The sequence below is a fragment of the Equus asinus genome, chromosome 2 (genome assembly GCF_041296235.1).
Source record: "Equus asinus isolate D_3611 breed Donkey chromosome 2, EquAss-T2T_v2, whole genome shotgun sequence".
NCBI lineage: Eukaryota > Metazoa > Chordata > Mammalia > Perissodactyla > Equidae > Equus > Equus asinus.
In genome coordinates, this window is record NC_091791.1 from 90015042 (window position 1) to 90037942 (window position 22901).

The window sequence follows — 22901 nt, forward strand, 5'->3', positions numbered from 1 at the left end:
GCTCAGGAGGTCCCCCGCCCTCCTGCATCAGCGGGCTCCGTCCTGAGGGTGCGCTACAGCTCGAAACCTGGGGCCATATGGGTGTTGTGCTCCTGTGGACGGCGTGTCCCGGATGGTGTCTGGAGTTGCCAAAAGCAGGGCCGTTTCCTCCATGTTAAAAGGCAGTGGTAGGGGGCTGCTGGGGACAGTGGGGGCGTCCCTGAAGGCAGAGTCTGCTCTGAGCAGGTTCTAGAAACACCCAGGGTGTCCCTGGAGGGTACGTGGCCTGGCCCTGCTTCCCTGACCCCTCCACAGGCTGGCCCAGCTCCTGTTTCTGGGGGGGCCCAGGGGGCTTCATGAAGGAGGCCCATGGAGGAAGGAGGGGCTGGTAGGGCTGGGGCGTGGGCTTGAGTTTTATTTGGAATCATTAAAAAAAAAAATTCACAGCAGCATCTGTGGGTCAGAAGGAGTGGAGGGCAGGAGGGGAGGGAGGTGAAGACGGTGGCAGCAGCACAGGAGGACAGGCCTGTGGGCAGCCGGTTGTGGGCGTGGGGACCAGGGGCAGCCCGCCGGTCACACTCCAGGGCCGGGCACTCCTCGTGCGGGAGGGGATGCGTCCAAGGCAGGGGTGTTTCTCTGGCTCCACCGCTGATGACAGCCATCTAGTCTCCCCCACTCTTGGCCTGGGAGAGAGAGTGACCTTCACACACAGCTCTGGGCTCCCACCCCTCAGTGGCCACCCTGTGTCGGGTGGGGACAGGAGTCATCCGTGCCCTCTGCCCTGAGGGGTCATTCGTGAGGGAGGCTCACACTCAGGCTCAGGGGGCTGCAGAGGGTCAAGGGGCTCCTGGGGGCTCTGGGAGTCCAGGAGGAAAGGAGGCTTGCCTGCGGACCCCCGGTGTTCCCCAGGAGCCCAGCTCCTACCTCCTCAGCCACCTCCTCTTCCGCTTTGGCTGCCTTGTCCTCCTGTGGGGGGGCAGGTTGCTCCAGGTCCTCCTGTTGGGGAGCAAAGGTGATGGGGGACCGTGCGGAGGGGGCAGGGCCCCCAGCTGCCCTGCACCCGGGGCCTCATCCACCCTGGCCTCAAAGATGAGCAGAGGCCCTCATCACCGTGCTGTGCGTGGAGGGCCAGGGGAGGGAGACGTGAGGGGGGTGACAGAGCCACATGTAAGGACCCACGGCAGGGGCTCCGTCTGATGATGCCAAGTCCTTCTGGGGGTATTATGTACCCCGGAGCCCAGCTTCACCTCCCCCCACGCTGATGCCAAGTCTCTGGGCAGGCGTTGGTTGGGCCTCCTCGATGAGGAAGCCTGGTGGGGTGGGTGGGGTGGGTGGGGGTGGGCAGTGGCCTCTGAAGCCCTAGGCCTGACCCCACCTTCAGTGTTACTTAATCACATCACACACCCTTGTCCTGGGAGCCCCTAAACAGCCCTAGGAGGAGAGGCGTGTCATCGCTGTTCATGTGAGAACCCTGAGGCCAGTGATCCAGCTCGAAGCAGTGGGGTTTTGAGAGATCAGCTCCGGCTTGCTCCAGGCTCATCCCTCTCCCCAGTAGCAGGTGTGCTTCCTTCTTCCCTTCTCCCTGCCTCCTGGATGGGCTCTGGGCTCCAGCTGGTCTGGCCAGGGCCAGCAGGGGTTATACAATCCTGTCCCACTTTCTGTCTCCTCCTACCCCCCTGCATCCAGCTAGACACTTGTCTGAGGTGGGGGCCTGCTGCGGGGTGGTCATGAACAGGGGCCAGACTGGGCGATCAGCTTGGACCCTGGTCTCACTGTCTACCTCTGGAGGGCCCTGCCACCAACATGCTACCACAGGGCCATCCTGCCCCTTGGTGGACTGCCCTGTGGGGCATAAAAGGGGACCGAACTGTGTCAGCAGAGTTGGGGCGGGCTCTCCAGGCGAAAGGCAGGTGACCTCCTGCCTGGCCCTGCTGCCCAGCGCAGAGGCGGGAGGCACGAGGCCAGTGGTGTGAGCGCTTGGACAGGCGGGTGGGGCTGCATTCTTCCACAGTTCAGGGAAGGGCGGCTGGGGCTGGTTTTTGGGTGTCACCAGGAAATGTTCCCCTGGGGTGGCTCTGGGCACTCCCCAGCCCTCCTAAAGGTCAGAGAGGAGTGCTGGGGCTCCCTCTCAGAGACCCAGGGCCAGCCTGGCCCTATCCCAGGGCCTCTTGTGCTGGGCGGTGGGGAAGGGAGGAAGGCATCTGCTGGGGGTCCTGCCCAGGAGCACTGATGATTGTGATGATGATGACGATGATAGTCACCTCCCTTTGTTGGGTGCTCACCATGAGCTGGTGTAACTGCTTCATGAGGGCCCTTTGCCTGCATCATCGCACAGCCCAGGGAGAGGGATCCCCCACCCCACACTTTACAGATGAAGAAATGGAGGCCCAGAGAGGTTGAGTAGCTTTCTAAGGTCACACAGCTCGGAAGAGGCAGGGGTGGGAACTGGGAGAGGGAGCAGCTGCCTGCTCCAAGGACATGGAGACACTGTACCAGCCCTGGAAGCAGACGCCTAATACTGCCCCAGAAGCAGGGGCAGGGAGGCCCCTACCCTTCCACCCACCCACTCCCCGGAGCAGGGATTCTCAGTGCTGGCTGCCTCAGATGCCGCCCCGAGTGGGCTGTACCTTCCCTCCAGCCCCATATGAATCCCACTCTTTAGGAGCAGGTGCTCGCGCGCCAGGCCGCCCTGGGAACTGCAGAGCAGCAGTGGGACCTCGGGCACATTACTTAATCTCTCGGGGCCTTGTTTCCACACCCTATCTCATGAGACTTCGTGCCGATGAGCTGATTAAATGACTTAAGAAGTGTAAACGGCTTCAGGCCGAGCCTGCTCCGTCGTGGGGGCTGGGGAGGCTCACCCGGCCGGCCTCCCCCCACCGCTGCTGGGCTCTGCCTCCGGAACGCGCACAGGCACGCCCACGTGCACACTCAGCGCACACGCACACGCTCACGAAGGCGGAGGTGGAGGGTGGGGTCGGAACCCTTCCTGCTGTTCTCTCACCAGGGGGCGCTGCTTCCCTGCTCCTCCGGGGAGGAGGCGCCAGCCCACTGGGCCGGGGAGGGAGGCTGGGCCCCGGGAGGGCGGTGACGGGGCAGCTCTGGCCTGGTGTCTACTGCCTTGGGAGGCTGCCTGTCACCACGTGGGGCCCTGCCTTCACTAGCAAAGTGCGGTATCTCCTAAATGCTGAGCACCATCAAGAGGGCGTGGTCAGCAGCCCCCCTCCCCCCCCCCCCCCGCGGCCCGCCTTCCAGGGATGGGTGTGAGCATTCCAGGCGTTAATGGGTGTGGCAACAACCAGCACAGACCACGGCCCCTGAGTCTCCTCTTCCTTATGGTCAGCGGGGTGACGATGCCTCCTCCTCTCTCTGGGGCCCAGGGGCAAGGATGGAGCCGGGGCGGGGCCGGGTCTCACCTTGCGCACCACTCCAGCGGTGAGCGCCACGTTCTCCACCTCCTCCACGGCCTTGGTGGCCACGGTGTTGACGCTGGCGACCACGGCCCCGCTCACGGCGTTGGCCTGCTCCTTGGTCTTCTCAGCCACTGCGGGAGGACTCTGGCTGGCCTGGGTCCTAACCCTCCCCACCGGGGCAGAGCAGCCCCCTCCCAGGGCGCTGGAAATTCTGGCTCTGCGGAGAGCCTGGGCTGCACCCTTTCCCACTCCAGGGGAGCTCTGGCGATGATGGGGGTGGCCGGCCCTGGGTCTAGCCTCAGGTTGTGGAGGGCCGTCCATGGACACCTTGGGACCCCAGTTAGGGTGCAGAAGTCCCTGGAGGTCCCAGCCCCCTGGTCCCCTGGTCCTGGGGCTCCTCACCTGAAGTCACGCTCTGCACAACACCCTCCTTGGTCTTGGTTCCTGGGGAGGAAGCGGAGGCGTCAGCCGGGGCGCTCCTCCCGGTGTTGGGAGGGGAGTGGTCAGGGGGCAGACATGCCACAGAACAGCTGGACCAGCTGTGGGGCGGGGAGCGGGTGAGGATGGTATCCGGGGGTCCCCGGCCCTTCAAAGGCCACTTCCTGCTGTGTCTGGAGGAAGTGGATGGATCGGAAGTGGACAGGACAGGATGGAGGATGAGAGGGGCCGGGCCTGAGGAAGGGTCTGGACCCCACGGGGTGTGGCCTGGACCTTGGAAGCAGCCGCAGGACAGGGCTCACGAGAGCTGAGTCATCCCCTCAGACTCCTCTGTGGAGCGAGCTGCGGGGCATGGGGCTGACAGGACGCTGAGTCTGGGTCTCTTCCCCCAGCCCCACCCCTTCCCTGAGTCAGGTGGGGACCTGTGGCCTGGCTGCCGAGCACCTGCCTGCTCAGCCCACAGCGGGTCCAGGCTCAGTGTGGCTTCTTCTCCGAGTCGAGGGGCCTGTGGGTGATGCCAGGGCAGGGGGACGCCGGGGTGCATTTGTGGGTGCACAGACAGGTGTGTCTGAGAGCTGAGTACCCCTTGCTGCCCTGCTCCAGAGTCCCCTGGGCCCTGAGGGGGACCCAAACAGATTCATGTGTGTGCAGGAGGCTACGTGTGTGTGTGCATCACCACGGGGTGCTCCAGGACCCGGAGACCCTTACTCAGCAGCCAGGTCCTCGACTCCTCCTAAAACCCCTCCCTGGGGCTGGGGGACGAGGTCAGACCCAAGGTAACCAGGTCCCCTGGGATCCAGGCACCAAGCCGCACCGCCCTGCCGCGCCCAAACTCACCCACATACATGACACCCTCCTTGGTCTTCTCGGCCGCTTCCGTCACCCCCTGCTTGGTCTTCTCCACAGCGCCCACCACGCCCTCCTTGGCGATGGAGAAGCCCTTCTTGAAGACGTCCATAGTGGTGGCGGGCAGGGACAGGAGGCTGGCTCTCCGGGCGTGCGGTGGCTGGAGCTGGCGTGAGTGCTGCTGCAGCCGCTATCCTTGCTGGTGCCTCTTATTGACGGCCGATGAAATATTGATGATGCAGCGGCCGGCCTGCGGGAGCCCTGCCAGCCTGGAGGGGGGATGGTGGGGAGGGAGGGAGGGACGAGGCTGGCCCTCACCTTCCCCCAGGGTGGGGCAGTGGGGTCCAGGTCCCCTGGGCCCCTGCTGGCTCAACCCTCCCCTCTTGCCCCCGCCCTCCCAGGAGGGGCTGTCGGAGTCTGGACACATCCTCATCCATCACTGCCTCTTTCACTCCCTGTCCTGCCCACCCACAGGGGTGGCCCCCGCTGGTGCTCTGGGGCCTGAGGCTGTTGTGTCTGTGTGCATCTGGGGCAGAGATGGGGCAGAGAGGGGAGTCGCCTTTGCTACCAGTGTCTGTGGTAGGGCAGGGGTCAGAGCCACGCGGGCCTGTCAGGCAATAGCGGCCAATCTCTCAGACTGGCCTGGGTGGCCAGCACCATGGATGCCCCCGTCGAGGGCTCCCCCAAGGCCAGGGGGAGGAGCTGGGACAGAGGCGCACTGAGGGGTTCCCCATGCCCTGGCCTCTGGCGACACACCAGGTGGCCCCAGGACAGCTCCTTTCCCCTCTGAGCCTCCACCCCCTGCTGTCCCCACAGCCCAGTTGGGGGAGTGCTGAGCAGGCATGCAGTGGCCCGCTTCCTGACCACCAGCGTGGAGGGGCAGCAGGTTCCCTGAGGCCGCCCTGACCGCTTCCTGCAGCCCCACCTCAGCACTCCTGCTTAGTCCCATGGGGACGGGTTTGGTAGGGCCACCTCCCTGTGTCTCCCACACCCTCAGTGTCCCTGACCCTAGTCCTCTCAGGGCACAGGAACCGGGCTGTGTTGCTGGCTGCCTCTGTGGGGGCCGGACAGGGGGTGAGGGGGCCGGACGGGGCTCACCGGGTGGGCCGGCCCAGGCCACTTCCTCTCTTTGTTGTCCCCGTGCTTTCTTTTCCTTCTGAGACTTAACTTGAAGACAGCGTCACCGGCACTGGCAGTTTCTGGAGTCACTCAAAGAGGCGAGTCTGCTCCACCGCCAGCATGATCCTGATGCTGCTGCTGTGCCTGGGCGGGCCCCTCAGCTGGGGGCTGCTGGGGGCCTGTGCCCAGGCCCTCAGTAGCAGGTCCTCTGATTCACGCAGCCCCAGGCCACCTGGGGTCTGGAGGGCAGAGGCTGAGGACACCGGCAGGGACCCCACCGGACGGTAAGGAGGGCCTGGACCTTGGGGTAGGTCATGGTGCAGGACCTGACTCCTAGCTCAGGCTGAGCAGGGGTTCTCTGGGCCTCACGTACCATCTGTGAAATGGGCTAATGTTATCGACCTGCTGGGCCAGCTATGAGGCTGCATCAAGTGCCAGGCCCCAGGCTCCTGGTCAAGGGGCCAGCCCCAGCCAGCCTAGCCTGGGCACCCCAGGGCCAAGCCTTAGGACCACAGGAAGTCCCTGCCTGACCTGTGGCAGGAAATGGACCTCCGGGTTGTACAGGGCGGGAGCACTTCTTGCCATCAACCACCTAGCATGGAGCGCTGAGGGGCTGTGGTTCTGGAAGTTTCCAGCTGGCCTGGCAGTGGCTCCTGTTTTTCGAAGCGAGTCGGTTTTGTTGGCTGAGCCCTGGTGAGGCTGGTGCAGCCTAAGCCATTGAGGACATCTGTCCCCCAGCTCCTGGGGACTGGGTTTTGATCTGAGTGCCGGGGGACTGGGGCGGGGTCCTCAGCCTGGCCGTGAGAGCCGAGCAATGAGCAGGGACGGTGCCTTGCTCTGTCTCCAGAACAAAAAGGAGGCCGCGGCCTGAGCAAGCTCTGCCTCAGTGCCCCTCTGGAAATGGGCAGGATTGTCTCACGACTGGACCAGGGTCTATTTTCCAGTGTTCCGTTTGTCCAGGGCCAGGAATCCTCCTGATGATGAAGTGCTGGGCCTGCGGGTGCCTCCGCAGGGTACCCCACAGTTAGAGCACCAGGTGCCGGGTACTGGACCTGGCATCTTGCCAAATGTGACCTCGGTTCATCCTCCCAACAGCTCTGGTTACAGAGGAGGAGCCTGAGGCTCAGAGAGGCTGAGCAACTGGTCCAAGGTCACACAGCTGAGGAGAGCTGGAACCAGGATCTGAGTCTGACTCCAGAGCTCATGACCTGGTCCCTGGGCACTCAGAGGCAGCCCCAGCCCCTCCCCACTGCCCCACAGACTTGGTTGGGGGCATCTATGTGGATTTGGAGGGTAAGGGCGCCACCCTACACCCCCCGGCCCCCAGACTCTCCGATCTGTCTGAGACTCAGCATCTCACTGGCTTTCAGAGCCCCCTGCCTGGGATGGTTCTTCTGTAAGCTCTGACACTTCAAGGTGAATGCGTTTGTTGGACACTTTCCCGAAAGTGGATTTGATCAGAGAGAGAGCGGAGGGCAAGAGCAAGACAGGCTCAGCAGCCACCGTCCTCCCTACCCACACTCCTCCTCCCATGGCAGCCCCCCCACCTGACACAGTACCGCCTGCTGGCCCAGAAGCCCTGGGAGCTCGGGGAGGGGGGCTGGCCAAGGGGGGGGGTGTGTGGGCCGAGAAGATGCACCCCGGAGAGACCCCACTCCTGCCCCACCCCCATTCTGCTCTGAGCTGGGAGATGTGGGTGACTCTTGGTGGGGTAGCTGGTCACCAAGCTCTGATTTCAGGACCGAGGACCAAGCCTTCTCTCTGCAAAGCCATTAGCTCCATGCCCCCATCTCTGGGCTGCCTGGCTTTCTTCCATGAAAGGGAGGATGAGGGCCCAGGTGGAGGGGAAAGAGGGAGGGAGGATGGGAATGATGGGAGCAGACCCTCTTGGCTGTGGGAGGGACGGCCTTCCCTACCCCAGAGACGGTGGGCCTGTGGACTCCTCAGGGGCTGCCCCTCGGGGGCAGCCCAGCTATTCTCCGGTGGTCCCAGTGTGTGCAGAGTGTGAGCAGGTGTGCGCACAAGGGCCCTGGCCCAGGAATGCCCCGGCAGGTGTCCCAAGCCCTGGCCCCAGGGGCTCCAGGGGGTCCCTGCCACCTGCTGGGTCTCCTTCCCACAACCCAGAAGCTGTGGTCCCCAGTGGCCAGTTGTCAACGCCTCCGGAGGGGCCGGTGAGAAAGGGAGGAAGCGCTGCGTGGCTTCCTGGGCTGATTGCTTCCGGAGCTCCTGGGAAAAGCGAGGCAGAAATGCTGCCGGCCTCCCCTGCAACGGGGGAGGGAGAGGGGGACAGGCGCTCGGCGCTCAGGCAGGGCGACACCATCAGTGACAGGCCCAGCAGACTCTGCGGCCAGGCCTCCTGCCCTGCATTTGCCCCTCGCCCCCGCTCCCAGGGCCACAGGGCCACGCAGGCCCAGATGAGGCCCTTTGCAAGGAGAAGAGGGAACAGAACAACTTGGTGCCCGATGTCAGGTCCTGGCGTGGGGGAGGGGCATGGTTGAGTGCTTCCCAGGTCCCCTGGGACCTGGTGGGGGCAGGGCCCCATGGGCCAGCAGTGTGTGTGTGTGGGGGGGGTTCTTCCTTGCTCCCTGGCTTCAGTGGGGGTGGGGGTGGGGATGTGGCCTCCTCAAACCCAAGACCTGCTTCCCGGGCAGGACTGAGCCCCAGGCAAGGTGCCCCATCTCCACATTGTTGCGACAGCAACACTGTTCTCTCCACTTTACATGCTGTGAGACTCAGAGGGGTGGGAACGCCACCCAGGGCCACACAGCTCCTAAGTGACGGATCAGAGGCCGGGCCCACATCTGCAGGGCTGCGGATCCCAGACGTCCTCTGTCCTGTCTCCCCCAAGAGGGCAGGCGTGTAGGCGATGCTCTTCCAGACACCCAGCTGGCCCCGGCCACCAGCATCAGCTTCTCCTGACCCACCCACAAGGAGCAGTTTGTGGTTTTTGCAGCTGGGAGCTCAAGGCCCAGAGGAGTCATGCATATCGCTGAAGGTCACACAGGAGCAGGGCGGAGCCCAGGCCACCGGTCTCTGGGCCATGGCTGCATCTCCTGCACCTGTTCCTGCTCTCTGAGGCACAGGTCCTGGGCATGAATAGGGAGGAGCCCCACTGGTTGTAGTCACGCTCAGGGAACCCGGGCTCTGGGCTGGACACCGAGTGGACCTCCGGCTCCTCTGCCAAGGCTGCTTCTGGCTCAGAGACAAAGCTTTGCAAGATTCTCCCCTTGAGTGCTCACACTCAGGGCTGCATTCAGGGCCTAGAAAGCACGGATGCCGGGACCACGCCCTTCTCCCCTAGGAAGACGTAAGGGGCTGTCCGAGGGGGGTTTTCCTGGCTGGTTAAGAGGCACTTAGGAGTCCCAAGGGTGGCGGTAACTCAGGATGCTCGGCTAACAGCCCTTCCCCTCCCTCTGCCCCAGGGAGGGGCCCAGAGCGGGAATCTTCTCCACATTTCCAGGAGTGGGGGAAGGGCCTTGTTCAAGGTCACCCTGAGCCCAGGGAGCAGGAGGGGAGAGGAGAGCCCGGCTGTCCAGCTTCCACCTAGAAGCTCCAAGGGGTGGGCCGATTCCTTCCTGCCTGGGGTGGGACATCAGGTCTGGGCCATGTCAGAGGCCCAGGGCTGGCCCAAACCAGGCTGGAGGACCCCCGCACTCATTTCTAGGCCGGCAACTGCCCCTCTGCGGACCACTGGAAGATGAGGGCACCCAGCACCGCTTCCCAAGTGAGGGCGCAGAGAGGGAGGAGGCCTGAGACCAGGAGGCAGGCAGAACAATGGGGCGCTTGAGTGAGCTGGGCTGGGGGCGCCGAGGGCCAGCAAGAAGCTGCCAAGAGCTGGAGGAAACCAAAGCAAAGGTCAGGAATGTTCCCAGGGCTTCTGGGCCAGCAGCCTGTACTGTGCCAAGGGGACGGGGCTGCCAAGGGAAGGGGAGCGTGGGCAGGGAGAATAGTGGCTGCCGGAGCCAGGAGTTCGGTTGGGCAGGTCAGGAGAGAAAGTTCCTGGGTAGGAAGGGTGGGCAGCACCGCTTCCGGCTCCAGGAGCTCGAGATGGAAAGTCCTGGTCACTCCCTGGCAGGCTGGACCAGACCCGGTGCGCAGGCCGGCTGGGCCCTCCACAGCGGATCAGAGGCTGTGCGAGGAGTGGAGCTTTGTCTGGAGCCCGTGTTTCTCAACCTCGGCACAACTGGCTGATTCTTCAGGGGGAGGGGGCTGTCCCGGGCTTTGTAGGGTGTTGGCAGCACGGCCTCCACCCACTAGATGCCAGGAGCACCCCCACACTCCGAGTCTCCAGGGCACATCCCCTCTCCCCTACTGAGAACCACTGGTTGCGAGAAATACTTTTCCCTAGAATTGAGCCCGTGTTCCAGGAATTTCCAGGGGGCCCAGGGCCGGGGCGGGGTGGGGCACATTTTCCAGTCCTTGGAACAGTCTGTGCAGGCCGCCGTCTCCCCCAGGGCGCCTGAGCTGTGGGCCCAGCACATTTCACAGACCACCATGAACATTCTTTGCTTCTGTCCCGATTTTGGTGTGCCTCCTTTTTGCCATTTACTAGTCCTTCGGGACTCCTGGGTCCCTTGCTGGGCTCTGCCCCACGCTGGCTGGTTTCTCAGATCCTGAGCCAGTACCCTACTGTTTTCATTACTTGGCTTTAGAGTCGGTCTTGAGAGCTGGATGAGAAACTCCTTCCTCGGTGTTCCAAATGTGTTCCAAAATGTTTTTACCTGTTCACCTGCATTTTCTCTTCCAGGTGGAAATTATTTTATTTTGAAGTTTCATTTTTATTCGTTACACAGTCCCATAGGCAGAGCTCAGAAGACTGTGGTCGGTGGGCCAAATGTGGCCCCCGACCTGTTTTTGTAAATAAAGTTTTATTGGAACACGGTCTGGCTCATTTATTTACATATCGTCAGGGACCGCTTTCCTGCTACAACGGCAGAGTCGAGTAAATGCCACAGAGTCCATATGTCCTGGAAAACCTAAAATCAGGGCCAGCTTCATGGGCATGTGACCTGAGTGGTGTCACAGGGCCCGGCACTAAGAAGGGCCCTGCACTTGGCTTAATCTCCACTCTTGCCCTATATTTTCATTTGCACTGAGCCCCACAAATTATGTAGTTGGTCTTGTATAAAGTATTTTCTATGTGTCTGTCCCTTTACAGAAAAACTTTGCTAACCCCTGGGTTAGAGTGGACCAGTTCTGTAAGGTTTGTTGAGACAATCAGAAGCCCCAGCCCCCTCTGGTCCCCAAAGGCAATGACTTTCAACTCTCGGTGATGCTTTGGGCATTTACCTCTGTATCTCTGGATAACATGCTTCTATTGCTACTTCTTGGGAAGCAGCTTTGTCTATGACTCAGCTGTCATTCCAACACGCACGCACACACATGCCCTTCCCATCCATCATTCTCCCACATTGTCATTTTGAGTACATTCATGCGACTATGCTTGCTACTTAGAGTTGAGACTTGAAAAAAACTATAAATCCTTTTCTTCCCCCTGTGCACTTTTGGTTTTCCCCGGAGTAAACAATTATCTTCATCTTTGTTTCCTTTTTCTTAGTTTTCTGTCTTTGTCACCACTCAATTCCGGACTCTCGGCCCATGGTCCACATCTGCTCTCAACTCTCATTTGCCTCAGGTGTTTGACCACCTGTGTCTTCTTGGAGACGCCTCTCTGAGCTTCCAGCTGTCCCTCGGTCTGGACTGTGGCCCCTCACCCACTGCCCATCGTTGTCCTGGGGTCTCTCTTCACCATCCTCCTGGGGCCTCCCTTCACCTCCCCTCCCAGCTGGAACTCCCGTTTCCTGACGCCACACTGTCCTCTTTCTTGGTGTCCTCTCTTGTGCTGGGGAGCACTGCTGGCCTAGTGGTACTCAGCCCTGGGCTGTGCCTTAGAATGACTCACAGAGCCTTAAGTGCTGATGCCCAGGCCCCACCCCAGAAGCTCTCCTTTAACTGGCCTGGGGTGGGGCCCAGAGGCTCCTATTTTTAAAGTGCCGTGGGATGGTTTTGATGTGAAGATTTGAGGGCAAGATTGCCAAGTCTGCTCCAGCAGCTCCCTGCCGAGGGGTTCTGGGCAGGGAAAGGTTTTGAAAGCTGGCTTGTTGAAAATGTCTTTATTCTGCTCTCCCTACATGGGCTGGTAGTTAGGCTGGGTGTCAGATTCTCAATTGGAAATAATTTTCCTTCAGTATCTTGAAGGCACTTCTCCACTGTGTTATAGTTTCTAGTATCGCTATCGAGAGTGGTGTGTGGCTTGATTTTTCTCTCTGGAAAGTGTAAGGTCATCTTCATTCCTGGAGTTCTAAAATTTCATGACAATGCGCTTTAAGCTGAGTTTATTTTCTTCATCTTGTGGATAATTGGTGGGCCCTTTGAATTTGAAAATTCAAGTCCACTTCTGGAATATTGGTTTGATTTTCTCTATCAATGACTTCCTCCCTCTGTTCTCTTCTGGAACTCCTATTGTTTGGATGTTGAATTTCCAACACTGGCCCTCTATTTTTCTCAGCTTTTCTCTCCTATTTTCCATCTCTCTCTTTGCTCTTTTTTTTTTTTTTTTTTGAGAAGATTAGCCCTGAGCTAACTACTGCCAATCCTCCTCTTTTTGCTGGGGAAGACTGGCCCAGGGCTAACATCCATGCCCATCTTCCTCTACTTGATATGTGGGACGCCTACCACAGCATGGCTTGCCAAGCAGTGCCATGTCCGGACCCGGGATCCGAACTGCTAAACCCCGGGCCACTGAGAAGCAGAACGTGAGAACTTAACCGCTGCGCCACCAGGCCGGCCCCTCTCTTTGCTCTTCTTAAGAGAGGAGTTTCTTTAACTTTACCCTCTAACATTTCTCTTAAATTTCTTTTGCATTTCTACCATTATATTTTTAATTTCCAACGTGTTTTTGTTGTCATTCTCTGAATGTCCTTCTCCCATTTTTTTTAAATAGTTTCCTGTTCTTTGTTTCTTGGATGCAGTAACTTGTCTTATCAATCTGGGGCTATTGATGCAAATTTGGGAGACGTACTCTTCTCCCTGCACAATCTTGGTTTTCTCCAAGTTGACTTTCTTCCATCCACATCTTGACCTCCCTCTTTTGTAATAAAGATTCTCCTCAGGGTGCATCCTTGGATGTCTCCCACTCAAGGCTGGAGACTGAGAAGCTGTCTAGAAGCCGGTGTCTGGATGGGGCTTTCTGACCTGTTTGTCATAGGCGGTTCCCTGGGCTGTTTCACTGGGGGAAGCCCTGCTGACTGTGTCTTCAGGTTGTTGCTCCTGAGTGGGGTCATTGTCCTGATAAGCTTTTTCAGTCTGCTGTTGTGAGGGTAAAGCCTGGCTGCCAGGCTTCCGGGGGCCAAGTGGGAAAGCAGACTCGGGGGCTGAGCCCTCAAAACAGATATGGTCACTCCATCCCTCTCAGTGCTTGCCTCTGTCCTCCCCAGCAGTATCCCTGTGTGATGGGGTCTGATGGCCCCCAGGATAGAGATCCGCTCCAGAGAATAAAATCCCAGCCCCGAGAGCCACTCCATCTCCAAGACCCCCGAGACTGCCTCCTGATATATACTCACGCATGCGGCCATCTCTCTCCATCTCCACCGTCCTCATCCAGGACAAGCTGCCAGCATCTCCCACCCAGACCCCTGCCACCTAGCTCTTGCCTCTCCTGTCCCATCTGCCCCCAGGAACCAGGGTGGCTCTTTCCTGTCACTTCCCTGCTTAACCGCCCCCCACCATGATTTCCCATGCCTCCAGGTCACAGTCCAGCTCCTCAGCTGGCACTCGAGGCTTCTCTTTACCTCTGCAGCCCCTTTCCCACCCCCACCCTCTGCACCTCAGTGGGGCCACACACCTTGGTCACAGCTCCTGGTGCCAAGTTGTCACCTCCTCCTGCAGGTCTCCCGGGGCCTAAGCTGCCACACCAGCCCAGATCGCCTGCTCTCCCAGGGTCCCTGAAGGGCAGGTTGGTCCCTCCGTGTCTGACTGAGTGCTGCTGGCCTTGGGCGCAGCGCGGCGCCCCCAGGACGTGCCGAGCTGGCCAAGCGTGGAGGTCGCTGCACTTGCAGCTCTGGGGAGCTCTGCTCTGGGCACTGACTGCCAGAGGAAGGGCCCTCCCACCCCTTCTCCTGTGCCCCTCCAGCCCGCCACCTGTCGTGACTGGGGCGCCATCCCCATGAACACTTCCCGCTCCAGGACCCGCGGCACCCCCCCCCACCCCCCCGCAGAAGGTCACGGATGGAGGGGCTGCCTCCCAGGCGTTCAGGATGCTGAGTGCAAACCACCCAGCAGGACCGGTGTGGGTGGCCCTTCCCAGAGAAGGGACTGCCTGGCCCGGCTGCCGTCCCCAACTGTCTGAATGTCCATTTCTGTAATGGCCATGATGGGGCACGGCCAGGAGGTGGGTGCCCTCCCTGCGGCAGGCCCTCTGCTGAGGAGAGATGTGAGTGGTCCTGGGGCAGGGCAGTGGCATTCACTGAGCACGTGTCAGGGCCAGGCGCTCGATACTCCTCCGCCATGGAGAAGGGTATTAGGATCCCCATCGGATGAACGGGGAAGCAGAATTCCCTAAGTGCCCGCTCAAGGTCACGCAGCCAGAAATTGCGAAGGATTCAAACCCAGGACTCCCCAGCCCAGCAGCCCCATGTGGCCTCCCTGGCACCAGGAGAGCCAGTGATTTGGCTGTGTGATGTTGGGGGTGCTGCTCAGCCTCTCTGTGTCCCCCTCCCCCCCAGCAGGGGCCGGTTTCTGGAAGGCAGTGGTGCGGGTGTCTTGCAGGTGGGGTTTGTGGAGATTTGCTGTGGCGTCAGGGATGAATAATGCAGAACACTCCCTCTCAGGCTAATGGATTCCAGAATCCACTGCACTGGGTGGGGCAGGTGCTCTGCACTAGCACCTGCTGTTGACCTCAAGGAAGGGTCGTGGGGGCCTGGGCATGGCTCAGCAGCCCTGTCCTCTGGTTCGTTTTTTCCAGTAACTGGTGCTCCTACCAGAAGTCCAGGCTGGTCACCTTCATAGCCGCTTGCAAAACAGAGAAATTCCTTGTCCACTCACAGCAGCCATGTCCACAGGGGGCTCCGGACTGCCAGAGAGTCAAAGTCATGTGAGTGGGGGCGGGGCAGGGCGGGGCGGGCCCTTTGGCGACCCTGAGCTGGCTCACCCTGGAGTCGCTGACCTGGCTCTCTCCCCCCAGGTACCGTGTGGCCCACAAGCCGCTGTACCAGGTCAAGCAGAAGGTGCTGGTCTCCACGGAATGGAGGTGCTGCCCGGGCTTTGCAGGTCCCGACTGCCAGCACCACGGTAGGGCTCCCTGTGGCCCCCTCCCCCTTCAACCGCTGACCCCAGAGGTCATGCAGCTCCTCTGACCTCCGGGGTCAACATCTGATGCCTCCTCTCTGCAGATCCTACTGGGGTCCCTGAGCCTGCAGACCCAGGTGACGGCCTCCAGGAGCCTTGGGACAACCCACACGGCTTGGAACCTGGTATGTTGCTTTCCTGGAAGATGCAGGTAGAGCAGAAAGAACCCACGTGCCCAGGCCCATTCTCCTCCCGTAGGGCAGTGCCATCTCTGGAAACTTTACCCCTCAAATCAGCAGGGTCCCCTCGGTAGCCCTGTGTCACCCTACCCCCGCCCTCCTGCCCCAGGCCAGTTCACAGGGTCCTCAGTCACCTGGCTGCTGCCTAAGCACATACACCTTTTCCCTCGACCCCACTTTCTGGAAGGATGGCTTCAGACGGCACCTCCTTTGCCCTTTGAACTGCACAAGCTCTCATGGCCTGGAAGAAGCCTTCCCACACCTCCCTTGACTAGGGCCAGGAAGTCATGCTGTCCCTGCTGTTGGGTCAGCACAGGAGAAGCGCTAAGAGACCCCATGTGTGGAGCATTTCAAGGCTGGGCCGAGGCTGGGCTGGTGAATGAGTTTCATCACTTGGTGAATCCTGTCCATCGACAAGGGCTGCCTAGAACCATGCTGAGAGGCCAGTCCCTGGAAAGTATGCTCTGATCGATTAGTCATGTCTGCTGTGGGTGCTGGGGGCAGGGCGGGCTCCCTTGCCATGTATTTGCCCTCTTGGGGCTAAGGGCTCCTCAGCTCCTGCTCAGAGGACCTCAGCACACACCTCCTTGCCCCCAACCCCGGAATCTCCCTCTCTGTATCTCGCCGTCTGCCCAGCCCAGAGGAGTGAGCCCATGACACTCATCTTTCTGTGTCTTCTAGGCGCCCCTGCAGCAGAGATCAGCAACACCGTGGTGGAGCAGGAAGGCCTGCTGGGAGATCTCCAGAATGACATTCACGAGGTGGCGGACAGCCTTCCTGGCCCGTGGAAGTCCTTGGAAGGCAACTTCACAGCAGCAACGACTGAGGCCAATCAAACGGAGCTTGGTGAGTGGCAGACTCAGGGGCTGAGCAAGAGCCTGGTCACATCCCCGGGGATGAGTGAGAGGGGAGGCAGGAAGGCCCCGACCTCAGAGGACCCCCTCTGGTCCCTGCCTCAGGAGGGGTGGCTGCTCTTGCAAGGCAAGTGTAAAAATGCGTGTCTGTTGCAGAGTTTTCTGGCACATCCCTGGAGCACGTGCTGCCGTCTCACATTGATGCCTTCCTGCAAGTGCATTTCAGCCCCGTCTGGAGGAGCCTGAACCAAAGCCTGCACAGCCTGTCCCAGGCCATCAGAAACCTATCTCTGGATGTGGAGGCCAACCGCCAGGCCATCAAGAGGGTCCAGGAGAGCGCTGTGGCCAGGGCTGACTTCCAAGAGCTTGGGGCCAAATTTGAGACCAAGGTCCAGGAGAATGCCCAGAGGGTGGCCCAGCTGCGGCTGGACGTGGAGGACCGCCTGCACGCCCAGCACCAGTCCCTGCAGCACTCCCTCTCCGAGGTCCAGGCCGATGTGGACACTAAGGTGAAGAGGCTCCTTAAGGCCCAGGAGTCCCTGGGGGCCAATGGCAGCCTGGTGGTGGCAGCTGCAGGGGCAGGGGCGAGGCCGGAGCCCGAGAGCCTGCAGGCCAGGCTGGGCCAGCTGCAGAGAAACCTCTCGGCGCTGCACGTGGCAGCTGGACGCAGGGAAGAGGAGTTACAAAGCACCCTGGCCGATATGCGGGCGACGCTGGCCCGGCACGTGGATGAGATCAAGGAGCTGTACTCGGAATCCGACGAGACCTTCGATCAGATCAGCAAGGTGGAGCGGCAGGTGGAGGAGCTGCAGGTGAACCACACGGCGCTGCGCGAGCTGCGCGTGATCCTGATGGAGAGGTCGCTGATCATGGAGGAGAACAAAGAGGAGATGGAGCGGCAGCTCCTGGAGCTCAACCTCACCCTCCAGCACCTGCAGGGCGGCCACGCCGACCTCATCAAGTACGTCCGCGACTGCAACTGCCAGAAGCTCTCCTTCGACCTGGACGTGATCCGGGAAGGCCAGAGGGACACCACGCGGGCCCTGGAGGAGACGCAGGTGAGCCTGGACGAGCGGCGGCGGCTGGACGGCTCGTCGCTGGAGGCGCTGAGCAGCGCGGTGGCGGCCGTGTCGCGGGCGCAGGAGGAGCAGCGGGAGGAGGCGGAGCGCGCGCGGGCGGACGCGGCGCGGCTGCGGAGCCAGCTGCGGACGCTGGGCGGCGAGGCGAGCGCGCTGCGGGCCGCCGAGGCGGAGATGCGCGGCGAGCTGGGCCGGCTGCACGGCTCCTTCGCGGCCCTGCTGGAAGACGCGCTGCGGCACGAGGCCGTGCTGGCCGCCCTCTTCGGGGAGGAGGCGCTGGAGGAGATGTCCGAGGCGGCGCCGGGGCCGCTGCCGCTGAGCTACGAGCAGATCCGCGTTGGCCTGCGGGACGCCGCCAGCGGGCTGCAGGAGCAGGCGCTCGGCTGGGACGCGCTGGCCGCGCGGGTGGACGCCCTGGAGCAGGCGGCGCGGCGCCCGGAGCCCGGCGAGGCCGCGGAGCTGGCGCGGGAGCTGCAGCGTCTGGGCCCGGCGGTGCAGCAGGCGGCGCGCTGCTGCGAGGCCTCGTGGGCCGCCTCCCTCAACGGCTCGGTGGAGGGCCTGCAGGGCGCGCTGGCCGCCACGGAGCGCGGCTTGGAGCAGCACGAGCGGCTCTTCCACAGCCTCTTCGGGAACTTCCAGGGGCTTGTGGCGGCCAACGTCAGCCTGGACCTGGGGAAGCTGCAGGCCATGCTGAGCAGGAAAGAGAAGAAGCAGCGGAAAGGTCTGGAAGCTTCCCGGAGGAGGGACAGGAAGCAAGCGGATGCGCAGGTCCAAGGGCCGGTGCTCTGGGAGGCAGGTGAGTTCCTGGGCACAGGGGGACCAGGCCAGGCAAGGACGGGGCTGTCTGCAAGCAGCTCTTCTACCCCAGAGGGGCCGCAGGGGAAAGAAAACAGGATGCACCAGTCAGGACTCCTCAGGGCCGGCCTGGCCCTTGACCCACCTTCCTTCCATTCGGGGCCAGGGGCCTCTTAAGCAAACTGGAGTGTAAGGAGATAGAAGTCACAAGAACCAACGGTCAGGAGCAGGCAACGCCCCTCCATGTAAGCGGCCGAGGCTCCCACGTGCGCCCCGGCTGCCTGCCACTCTAACCAGAGAGCCGGCGGCTTGCTTCCCTGGCGTCCATGCCACACCTGCAAATGGCTCCATCTCCCCTCTTCCCGGCACCCCACTTCACCCCCGCATGTGTCTTTAACCAGCTTCCCCTATGTGCAAGTGAGTGTGTGCAGAGGGGCTGGTGTCACCTGCCATGGGTGGGCAGCACCCTCCAAGAGGTGAATACAGGGCAAGGCCTTGGGCCCTGATGGGCGCTCATTCTCTCTGCTAACATAGTTGACCCGTCTTGCTGCTCCGTACCTGGTCCCCGGCGATACCCTTCTTGGGCTTTGCCATGTTGGATCGTGACAACAGCTCCACGATGCATTGTCACTGCCACCTCATCCGAAACAGAGGCTCAGTCAGGGCAGGTGTCCTGCTCGCACAGCTAGTGAGCGGCACAGAGGACCTCAACCCGGTGAGGCTGTCTTCAGGGTGCTGGCTCTTCCCTTGGGAAGGGCCCTCGATGCCTGGTCTCTGCAGAGCCCTGGGGACCGCGCCTGGGAAGCTGGCTCTGAGGCTGAAGTGATGTGCAGCCAGCCTTCCCGTCCTCTCCCTGAGTGTGGCCCTGCAGAGGGGACCCCTAGGCCCTTGCTTCCACGGACTCTCCCTGCCAGGGATGCTGGCCACCTCCTCGCCCGGCCGTGGGGCTAAGTACAAGGTCACCATCTGGGCCATCTGGACCCTGGTGTACCCACATAGGAGGGAAGTCTGCGCCTTGCTGAAGCTTCCTCCCTGGCCTGCCCCACTCCCGCGGAGCCTCCATTATGGCCCCGAGGCCTGTGCCTCCCGGGGCAGTGGACAGAGCCCGCTCTCTTGCACCACTCGCTTGTCTCAGTTTCTCCCTCTGCCCGGGGGCGAACCTGCATGGATGGCTGCTGGGAAGACGAACACACTTTGGGAGAAACCAGTGACTGTTTTCAGGGCGGGGGCTGTGTCCACTGACACTGACTCTGCGTTCTTCTTTCCTCGTGTGAGTGGGGCAAGGCCCCCTGCTGGATGGTTTAGGTCCCTGAGTTTACCACTGCAATACTTTGTTGTCTCAAAGAAATTTTTTCCTTAAAATTACAAATAAAAATTCCCCTTTATTTGTCTTGCAGAAAGGCCTCAGGGCTTGAATTCGTGCCCTGCAGGGAAGCCCACTCTCAGTCTGCCTGCTGGCAAAGCTGAGGCACAACACTTCGCCTCCTGGGGGTGGGGTCCCCCCGCTGCCTGGCAGGGTGGGGGGGTCTCCTTGCAAAGCCGAACCCCAAGCTGCAGGCAGGCGTGCCCTCGGTGCAGGCGGGGCCGGCCGCCAGCAGAGGGCGCCCGAGGCCGGCCTTCCTTCGGCAGGGCGAGCGCGCCCCCTCCTGGGTGCTTGGGGAACTGCAGAGCCAGCAGCGCACCTTCCTTGTGACAGTCTCAAACAAACGGGAAAGCTCTTATGAAGTAATTCTCAGAAAACCTTCCAGAACTAGAGAAGACCAAAACTTTGTCATTCACAAGGCTATTGCTGGACCGAGAGCCAAAGCGCTGCGGCTCTGGTTCTGGGGGCTAAGTCACTAATTGCTATGCAGATGGTCCCTCCTGTACACCTTTGTTTCATCCCCTGAGAACTGGGGAGCTTGGTCTCAAGGCCAGTGTCATGGCCGGAACCCCGGTGGGACTCACCCTCCCTGTCCTATCTCCTGGCCCTGGCCGCTCGGTTGGCTCCTTCCTTGCTGTACCTTCGCCCTCCACACATGGCGCGCTTCCTATGGCTCCATGTCTGCGTGTGGGCTGCTGGGCCCCACGCCTGTGTTCCCTCCGTCTTACTTACCCTCCAAAGGCTGGCCGAGGTGCTTCTCCAAGTGGGAAGAGCACCAGGAATCAGGAGCTCCGAGGACAGCCCCCAGTTTGGTAATTAATTTTCATATGGAGCAAGCTTTCCCTGTCTGGGCCTCAGTTTCCCCATCTGTCATCCCAGGGCTCTGTGCAACATTTTGAAAACATTTAAGATGACCAGCTTGAAAGGATTTTTCTTCCCCGGTCCCACCCCAGTCCCACCTGCTCTTTCCTTCTCTCTCGTAAGGTCCTGTGCCCAGCATCTCGGAGGAACCACCCTGCACCATTCCTTCCTTCTCTCACCAGTGTTAGCATTGTGACCTTGAGGATAGGTAGTACTTTCTGTTTCCCTGGGACATCTCAAGATCCCTAGCAGGTGGCAGCAGTCCGGGAGTCAGAGACCTGGGTTCCAGTCCAGCCTGCCACTTAATAGCCACGCAGCCTTAGACAACCAGTGAAGCACTCAAGACTCAAAGGTTCCTCGGTCAGGGGTGCTTCTCTCTCAAGGATGCTGGTAGGAAAAGGGATCGAACCAGAAAGAGCTTTAAAATGTACACCAGTAGGGACCAAAGACTTGTATTTTCCCTTCTCTCAGTTAGTGAAATACTCAGACTTGGCCGATCCCTCCCACCCCCCTGGGATACGTGGCCCCTGGGAAGATCTAGGTTACCCGGAAATCGTGACCTATTTCTGTTAGTTGGGTGAGGAACTGAGTCACTGAGCCCCTTCCCCCTGTGTTCCAGGCTCCCCTGTGGCCTTCTACGCCAGCCTTTCAGAAGGGACTGCTGCCCTGCAGACAGTGAAGTTCAACGCCACTTACGTCAACACTGGCGGCAGCTACTTCGCTGAACACGGCTACTTCCGGGCCCCTGAGCGTGGGGTCTACTTCTTTGCCGTGAGCATTGAATTTGGCCCAGGGCCAGGCGCCGGGCAGCTGGTGTTTGGAGGCCACCATCGGACCCCTGTCTGTACCAGCGCGGAGCAGAGGGACGGGGGCACGGCCACGACCTTCGCTATGGCCGAGCTGCAGAAGGGTGAGAGAGTGTGGTTCGAGGTAACCCAAGGATCGGTAATAAAGAGAAGCCCGTCGGGCACTGCATTTGGGGGTTTCCTGATGTTCAAGACCTGAACTCTCGGCACAGCTCTGACCAGACATCGTGGACTCGCCCGGCTCTCCTGGGCCTGGGACTCTGGCCAGGGTTGGTCTGGAGCCCATGCAGTTGGTCCAGCTTGTCCCTGGAAATCTTCTGCAAAGACAGTGTGGTATAGGTGGCCTCCCTCTAGACGCATTGGGTTGGCTACTTCTCAATGATGAGCAGGACTGGGATGCTCCTCTCTGGGCAGGACCTGGCCCCGGGAGGCGTGAACGTCGGCTTCGCGCCTCCTGAGGCAGACGGCTGGGATTCCAGCTCTCTGCCCCACCGTCTTCCACAGCTTCTTTGCTGTTTTGCTCCTCTTGTGGTTGGGAACATCCGTACACTTTAAACCTTTCTCCCTAATCTTACACTCGAAAACCATTTTTTTTCCTGGGAGGCATATGTTTAAAATGGATTTTGGATGATATTGGAAACCAGTCTACACTCACTACGGGGCAGTGGGAGAAAAGCAGCCTGTTCGCTCTCTGTCGGTCGGAAATGGACATAAAGGCCTGGCTGAGGTAACCAAGGGAAGCACCATTAGTGCCTTTGGCTTAGTTTTAGTCCTCCCTTGAATTTACCTGTAATTTTCATTTCACTTCTTTTTCTTCTTGCCAAGAAATGCCAAACACCAACTAAAATGTATGCAGCCTTCATCTTGTTTCCTTCCTCCGTGGCTCGTGACCACCCTAATTCTCGTTAGCATCTCTGACCAGGAAGGGAGCTGAGGGGGGCAGGGAGGCACGACTGTCAACATCCCCCTCAGGTATCAACTTGGGAATAAAGTGATGCCCTTCGAACCTCTGTCTGGTTTACTCATGGAGAGCAGAAAGATTTGGTGAAGTAGGTAGAAATATGGGACAAAATGAAACTATTTGGGATAAATGTGACTTTCATGATTTCAGGCCATATTTGACTTCACAGTTTTAGTTACTTCTACATACAACACGTGGAGGCCTTCACAGTGGGCAGTGACATGACTATCTGACCAGACTGTACAGCTCGTGTTGCAATTACTCCCATAACACCAAGACATACATGGTTTTTGAAAAGCTGCAGATCCTCGAGCGAACAGGCTTGAGAAAGCCGTCATCAGCTGCCAGAAAATGTTTTGATTTTGGCAGTAGGCATTCAATATTTGTGGAACATACTCTTTTCCATAAGGAAATCAGACTGGACTGGGCCCTGAACAAGGACGGGAGCTGGCTGTCAGGGTTCACAAGGTTCCCAGTCCTTCTCATGGTTTTCTAGGGGTCATTAATTCAAGTAATTGTCCCTCAGAACTGATTTCCCACTAAGCTTGGCGTGCTCAACGTGCTCAAGCATCAGTGTTGAAAGGACAGTGTGTCAGGCCACTCTGCCACTGACGTTTGACCTCAGGGTGAATGACAACCTGACTTTTTCCATCTGTAGAATGAGGTGGTTAGTGGACCAGCTCTCACGAAGTATCCTGGTATTTTATCATCTCGACCACATGGTCGACTCTTGCCAACCTGCCCTTCAGTCTGGCCAGGGCCCCTGGCCCAGCACAGCTCTCAGCTGCCAAGACCAATCCCGACCCAAAGCATGATGAATCTGTGCCACCGCTGACCCAAGACTGGAAGGCCAGCGCCAGGTC

At 60.2% G+C, this 22901-nt stretch overlaps 2 protein-coding genes across 2 annotated transcripts; one reads left to right on the top strand and one right to left on the bottom strand.

Annotated features, from left to right (window-relative positions):
- Positions 1-378: 378 nt before the first annotated feature.
- Positions 379-5310, bottom strand: SNCG (synuclein gamma). Its single transcript, XM_014841513.3, has 5 exons — positions 4668-5310; positions 3795-3836; positions 3396-3523; positions 904-975; positions 379-662 (listed from the first exon to the last, which is right to left on the bottom strand). Exons 1-5 carry the CDS (start codon positions 4786-4788, stop codon positions 642-644), a joined length of 384 nt encoding a protein of 127 aa, XP_014696999.1. The 5' UTR covers positions 4789-5310; the 3' UTR covers positions 379-641.
- A 514-nt stretch (positions 5311-5824) lies between these two features.
- Positions 5825-22083, top strand: MMRN2 (multimerin 2). Its single transcript, XM_044759822.2, has 7 exons — positions 5825-6079; positions 14758-14886; positions 14977-15083; positions 15185-15265; positions 16001-16165; positions 16330-18048; positions 20891-22083. The coding sequence occupies exons 1-7, from the start codon at positions 5916-5918 to the stop codon at positions 21274-21276; spliced, it is 2751 nt and encodes a 916-aa protein (XP_044615757.2). The 5' UTR covers positions 5825-5915; the 3' UTR covers positions 21277-22083.
- The last annotated feature ends 818 nt before the right edge of the window (positions 22084-22901 follow it).